This window comes from Octopus bimaculoides, chromosome 19 (genome assembly GCF_001194135.2).
Source record: "Octopus bimaculoides isolate UCB-OBI-ISO-001 chromosome 19, ASM119413v2, whole genome shotgun sequence".
NCBI lineage: Eukaryota > Metazoa > Mollusca > Cephalopoda > Octopoda > Octopodidae > Octopus > Octopus bimaculoides.
Genome location: NC_068999.1, coordinates 26,159,332 through 26,167,040, shown reverse-complemented (window position 1 = coordinate 26,167,040; position 7,709 = coordinate 26,159,332). Strand labels below are relative to the sequence as shown.

General features: G+C 33.1%; 1 protein-coding gene across 1 annotated transcript in view; it reads left to right on the top strand.

The window, feature by feature from the left end:
- The window catches only part of LOC106883270 (trifunctional enzyme subunit alpha, mitochondrial), an 83,861-nt gene that overhangs the window by 75,516 nt on the left and 636 nt on the right, over nt 1–7,709 (top strand). Inside the window, exons 18-21 of the mRNA XM_014934213.2 lie at nt 443–638; nt 3,375–3,486; nt 5,047–5,137; nt 6,255–6,309. Of these exons, the coding sequence (XP_014789699.1) occupies nt 443–638; nt 3,375–3,486; nt 5,047–5,137; nt 6,255–6,309 (454 nt within the window). The remainder of the gene's footprint in view (nt 1–442; nt 639–3,374; nt 3,487–5,046; nt 5,138–6,254; nt 6,310–7,709) is intronic.

Sequence of the window (7,709 nt, the reverse complement as noted above, 5' to 3'; positions counted from 1 at the left end):
ATATATATATATATATATATATATATATATATAATAATAATAATTATATATATTTTATATATATATATACCTTGTTTAAGTCATTAAACTATTGCTATGCTGGGGCACCACCTTGAAGAATTTTAGTCAGATGAATCAACTCCAGAAGTTATATTTTAAAGTCTGGTACTTTTTCTATTGATAGCTTTTGTCAAACTGCCTAGTTACGGGGATGTAAATACAACATCAGTTGTCAAGTATAGGTGGGGAATAAACACAGACACAAAGGCACACACACACACACAACAGATTTCTTTCAGTTTCTGTCTTCCAAGTTCATTCATAACACTTTGGTGTGCCCATGACTATTGTAGAAGACAACTTGCCCAAGGTGCCATGCAGTGGGGCTCGTACATATTTATTTCTTACATTTTCTTAACCTTACTATCCATCCCTCTTTCAGGAAGGAGTAACACCCAAACAGCTGGACAAACTCACCAAACAGTTTGGTTTTCCAGTTGGTCTTGCAACTCTAGTTGATGAAGTTGGCATTGACGTTGCTGCCCATGTTGCTGAGGATCTTGGTAAAGCTTTTGGGTCACGCTTTGGTGGTGGAAATGTTGAGTTACTCAAAGAAATGGTTTCTAGAGGAGCTTTAGGTAAAGTTTTTATCTCTACTGTCTCACTTTTTGTATTTCTCATTTTATTTTTTTTAAACTTTACATTTGTTTCTCCATGCTGCCATAGTTTTAGAATTATCTGCCAACTTAGAGTTTTACATGTATTCGCAGAATTATGTTTGACCGCCATGTCTCTTTCCTACAATCAATCTCTACTTGAGTCTGTTTAATGTTTTCCAACAAATTGGGAGGATTACAAGAACTTTTCTTATTAGTACAAACATTGAAATTATACAGCATGATGTATAATGTTGATGAAATTATATAGTGTGGTATATAACGGGGCCACTTGACAGAGTCATTATGCATTTCACTCTTTCAGAGTCAATAATTAAAATACTAGTCTTGCACTGAAATCAGTTCTTTTTTCTCACTCTGTCTTTATTTTGGAAGAAGTTCATCATCATCGTTTAATGTCTGCTTTCCATGCTAGCATGCATTGGACGATTTGACAGGAGCTCCTATGTCTATTTTGGCATGGTTTTAATTGCTGGGTGCCCTTCTTGATACCAACCACCCTGCAGAGCGGACTGAGTGCTTTTTATGTGTCACTAGCACAGGCGAGGTCAGTTTTGGCATGGTTTTTACAGCTGGATGCCCTTCCAAATGCCAATCACTTTACAGTGTAGACAGGATGCTTTTTACATAGGTTGTCTGTAGTAAAACCTGGAGAGGCAAAGGCTTCACCAGATGTAAAAATGCCCAAATCTTGCTGCTATGTCATGCTGGTGCTCCTGTGACTCCATGAAAGAGCTGAACACCCAAGGCAAAGCAAGCGTGTTGCATGTGCCTCATCTGCCTAATATTGCAGGTATTTTTTTCCTCTTGTGACATTAATGTCGCAGTTCAGACATTCATCCATCATTTGGCATTAGTATCTCCTGTATCTTTAATGTTTCCTGAGAGATGAGACAGAGGAATTCTCATGCATCTTATTGGTTGCTAGCAACAAGCCAAACAGGGCAACATACATTAGCCCCTATGTTAGAATCTATAACACTTTGGAATGTGATCCTAGTGGTTGAGAGCCATGGGAATTGTGATAAAAATTGTCTTTTAGTTGAACACACTTCTTTAGCTCATATCTCTGTGAAGATGGGTGGTTGGACTGAACCTGATCCAGACTTTGCTTTTATTTTATTTATTTATTCATTCATTTACTACTTCAAGACATAAAGTGGCAGCAGTAAGGTCAATCAGTAACTGTACAACAACAGTTGTATTATTAACAGTAGCAATAGTTGTAATGTCACTAAATGTACAACCTGATATCTGAATGCTTGAAATCCATATTCCTTCTGATATCCTCCCCAACAAGGCTTTGCTCTGGGTGGGGAGCTGAGCTAATGAAGTTATGATTCAGTCTCATGACATTATTTTCTCTCTATTCCATATCACTTTTAAAAGTCATAAAAGCATTGGAACTTTGAACACTATAAACAGTGTCTTTGATAATGAGCAAAATCCAAGAAACAATTTGAAACCTGACCAATAATATAAATTATGTCAGAGAAATTAAAAAATGCTGAAGGAAGCTCCTAAAGTTTAAAACAGACCAAGTCTCTCATCACAGTTGTTTTTATCTCCTATTTAAATGCAAGTTTATGTGGTTATGTATGTCTGTTTAGCCTCAAAAGACTCTAAAATGGTGCATCCTTGAGAAAAATGAATTTGATTTTTGAAATCTGCATCCCAAAGAGAATGTTGTCTGTAAATGATAATAAAAAAAATATAACCTGCCATGAGAAATGACTCCGCTTTTAGATCGATAAATCTGCTCTCTGTCACCATCAGGTTGTTTCTCTTTTATGCCTTTCCTTCTCTCTATATATTTACCTCAATCTTTATCTCTCTCTTTCTCTGTTTACTTTCATTTTATGATGCACTGCTATTATGCACAAAATGCTAGCTGATAAATCATATTTTCCTATTGGGTAAAAATTATTATACTTTAAACCTGTGTAATATTTTACTAAAATATTTCTGGAATAAATGAATCACAAAATCAGATTCAGCATGAAAAAGTACATCAATATACCAAATTTGAAACTTTTCACTTAATTTTAAAATTTCTAAATCTGTGACAGTTACAGAAAAGATCTCTCTCTCTCTCTCTTTCATTTTTCACTTTTTTCATCTATATCTATATATATTTGCTACAGTCTCTCTCACTCTGTATATGTATATTGCTCATACTGACTGTGTGTGTGTAAGGAATTTTATTAGAGTGACAAAGTGATTTCAAAAAGGCATGTAAAAGATAATTTATTTAAATATCCTACTTTTCTGTTAGTAAATATGTTTTTTCTTATATACACATACAGAGACTCGCTTGGTATGGAATGGAGGTTAAACATTTTAATTACAGAATTATTTTTTGGTGGTGCTTAAATCCCAGCAATGGATCACCCTTGGGTTAAACAAAACTGTTACTTTTACATCATAATTCCATAAAATGTGTTTATGGAGATAAAAATAGTGCAAAACATTAATACATGTCAGAGTGATAAAGAAACAAGGAAGGTACCAGATGGACATGGGATATGCTAGAAACAAAAGCTAAATCTCCCTTAAATCACACACCTTTGCATCTGAAAATTATTTTGAAATTATAAACAGAAACAAATTGCAGATTTAATTTTTTAAACCCTATCAAAATTGTTTATAAAAACAAAATGCGTTGGGCTAATAGATTACTCTTTATCGCCATTGCAGGTCGGAAGACTGGTAAAGGTTGCTTCCTTTATGAAAAGAAATCAAAAGATAAAACAGAAAACCCTGAAGTGGCTGAGATAATCAGCAAATTTTCTCTTGAACCCAAAGTTGTGTAAGTTACAAGCTACACATTTTTTTAGTTTTCAATATTTATCATTCTTTCAAGGTAATGAGCTGGCAGAATTGTTAGCACACCGGGTGAAATGCTTAGTCACATTTTGTCCGTCTTTACTTTCTGAGTTCAAATTCCACTGAAGTCAACTTTGCCCTTCATCACTTTCATGGTCAATAAAATAAGTACCAGTTGAGCCCTGGAATTCATGTAATTGACTTACCCCCTCCCCCCAAATTACTGGCCTTGTGTCAAATTTTGAAATCAATTTTTATCATTCTTTCACTGTGTTGCCCATTCTGGGGCAGTGCCTTCAAGAGTTTTAGTTGAACATATTGAACCTAGTACTTATTTTATTGTATTGTTACATTATAGTTTTGATGAAGATACACAACTTGACATCAGTTTACATGACATAAACCCCCTCTCTCTCTCACTCACACACACACACACACACACACACACACACACACACACACACACACACACACACACACGCATGCATGCACACAGATAATATCCCAAGGTAATTTCTTTTTGATTTAATGCAGGTTCATGACTGAGTGATTAAGAAATCTGCTTCATAACCATAAGTTTCCAGGTTCAATATCATTGCATGATATTTTGGGCAATTATCTTTGGATTAACCAAAGAATAGTAAGTGAAACTAGGTTTCCCAGAAACTGTATGGTAGCCCATCAGATGGACTGTATCTGTAAATCCAAGATCCGTCTTTGTCACATTTGTGTCTAATCAATTGTGCTTGTGAATTACATCATTACTCAGCCATTTCATATGCAAATTCAATAAGTAGGTCATTCAGTTTATTTGCAATGGACTTTCTTGTCAATGTTCACAGCAGATGTCAAAACTGACAGGAGAGTCCATCACAAGCCATCATGTTGTTTTGTTACACCAGCATGTGGTCTCCAGTGTATATCCAAATATTTCTTTTCCTCTATCAATCAGGCAGACTATTTCAAACACCTTTCACATCCGAAATCCTGGTTCTCTTTCAATCTGCCACAGCTTAGCTTTTACATGCACTAACTACAAAATATTATTGACAGCTAAACTATTCCATTTCTATATGTTTGGCAGATTCATGTATTTTAGACTCTTCTGCCATATGTCTCTTGCTTCTGTTACTATTTGTATTTATCTAACTCACTATTTAACTTTATTGCCACTTAGCCTTTCCCTATATTACTATCGCTTTCTACTTAATAATCTGTTACATACATTCCTACAAATAATTTCCACACAAGCCACTGATCTTGTCTATCTAGAAAAATTGTGTAAGTTATATCTATTTCTTATTTTATGTATGTATAAGTATATTTTTTAATATTTGGGAAAATATGTCTTTATATTTATAAATAAATTTGATCAGTTTATTTGTTGTATACTTGTCTTTGATCTTATCTATATTGTTATATATATATATATATTTGTTATATGTTTGTCATTGATCTTATCTAGATGAAGATTTCGTTTATAGATTTGCATATTAATTACTAATAAATGCAATATTGATAACATTTCCATTTTATTTTTCAGAAATACTGATGAGGTGATACAATATCGTTTATTTTCTCGATTTGTCAATGAAGCCATATTGTGTCTTCAAGAAGGCATCTTAGCCAATCCTGTAAGAAAACTTCTCATTTAATCCTTTCTTAGTCATTCATGGATACCATCCCCACCTTTATTATACATATCTATTTTAATAAGTCTTTCCTTTTATTTTATTCTTTTGTTTTTGTCTTTAATATTCTACTGTTACTGTTCTGATAGTTGGGCTGACATGAACAGCAGTGTGTAATGCATTTACCAATATACTGAAATAATTTTAGAAAAGTTAACTTTTTTGAAAGTGTTGCTAGTCTGTGTAGTTCTTAATTCATCAGGAAGATCTCAAAACACTTTTGGTGATAAAAAGGGACAGATTTTATGATACATTTGTATAGAATTAATCTTGTGCATATTAATCTAGCATATTTGGTTAGGATATCAGTTGAGGTTGTTCTAAAGCTGCTGTTACAATATAGAAATAAAGTTCACAATAATTTGTGGAAGAAAATAGCAACCACCAACAGAATCTTGGTTGCCACATAAGTATCTGCCATTCACTTTCCAGATATCCAAAAGGCATTTGATATTATTATTATGAGTATGCAATAAATTTGATGTATGGCTGCACATACTATTTGTTCATGTTACAAAAGATATATTTAAGAAGAAATAGTGTATATGCTTTAGAACATGTATAATGTTACTTTTTTGGGGACATCATCTCTAAAAATTCTTACTCTTATGTTTTCTTTCAGTCATCAATATTGAATACTACTATTATTAGAGTCCCAACAATCATGATTTTCATTATCATTAGTGTCACTTCCATATTCCCATGAAGCTACAGATTGGACATATTTAATAGTAACTGCTGCCCTCTTAATACCTTAATACATGCAGCTCTAAAATGTCAGTACTAGTTCCATTGATACGTTTGGTAGTGTTTCTCACTATACCAAGTAGTTTTGGTTGGAGATTTTACAATTTAATTTGTTCTTTTCAACCAAAGAGCATTTATTGAGCATCAGCATTAAAGAAGTTCTGTCAAATGAAATATTTATTGCTTTTACTCAATCTTCAGTATTCTACAAGACAACCCTTTCATGTTGAGTCTGTTAAATCATTTGTGACGATATGATTTTTTTGGCAAAACTTTCAATATTCCCTATGTTTTATATATTATCATTAAACAGCTAGAAGGAGATATCGGTGCTGTCTTTGGACTGGGCTTCCCACCATTTTTAGGCGGTGAGTTATATCTATGTATACACACACATTTTTTAATTACCCATCATTTTTTCTTTTTTTTTATATTATACTGTCTGAGACTACTCCTGGTCCTATCATACAAACTTCCTGCTTAAAATGATTTAAATGGTAACCTTCTGTAAAAACTTCATATTTATGTTCTAAACAGCAGCTTAACCCTTTGGATCCTTTTGACAAGCCTTACAGAGGGCATGTACTTATTTTTCAAAAAAACAAATTATAAACAATAAAGTAATTGCATTTATATATTATTTGTGTGTCCCTCCTTACTAACGATCAGCCATTTTGTATTTTGTATTCCTATTGTATTGTATGACATACAATAGGAATACAAAATACAAAATGGCTGATCGTTAGTAAGGAGGGACACACAAATAGGAAAGAAGAAAGCAAAGGACCACTGATGAGGTCACAGAAGTGTGACAAAAGAATTCTGGCCGAAATACGATTAATGTAAAAATAAAGCTGAAGCAAATTAACACCAAATATATAGTGCGTGTGTTTTTATTGGCTAAACTGGCAACATGACCATCTCTAAATACAACAATAAAGTAATTAATTTATATAAATAAAACTATGTATATTCTTGTAGGAAATTGAATGAACTAATACAATCTTCTTTATCATTCAACTTTTCGGCCAACAGATTTATTATTTGTACAATATTATTTGAATTGTATTATGTCTTGTGTATTTGATGCATTCTATAATTATTCTAGATTTCTATAAGTTTATTCAATACAATGTCCCTGAAATATTCTGTTATTCTGTTTAATGAAATCTTTAATGATAATTTAACAAAACATTTCCCTGAGTAATTTTGTTGGACAATTCTTCTGCAATATTTTCTTTGATTAAACCATTCTCAGTAAAACAATTCAATATCTCCTAATATAATAATGAGCGTAGTGTTTTTATATATTTGCGTGTGCGTGTGTGTGTGTGTATATATATATATATATATATATATATTTGTCCAAAATCATGCAGGAGGGAGAAGAGAGAAAATAGTAATTCAGTGAAGAAGTAGTGAGAGTAATAGCCCTGACTGAGAGGGAGTGAGAGAAAGTAATAGCAATGAGAGAGAGAAAGTAATAGCAATGTGAGAAAGGAAGTAGCAAAGAGCGCATCATGTATCTTATGTTTTTCTCCGTCACAACATATGAATGACAAAGGAAAGGGTGATAGATGAATAATGAAAGAAGGGGGTGATGGAAAACCTGGTAGTGGGATGATGGAAGTTCTATAGTGAGAAAAAAATCAAACGGTGTTTCAACTCTGTGTGAGCATATGTATGTGTATATAAAAGGGAGTCATGTGAATGTTTGTGTGTGTGTGTGTGTGTGTGTGTGTGTGTGTGTGCAATGGATGTGGGATAG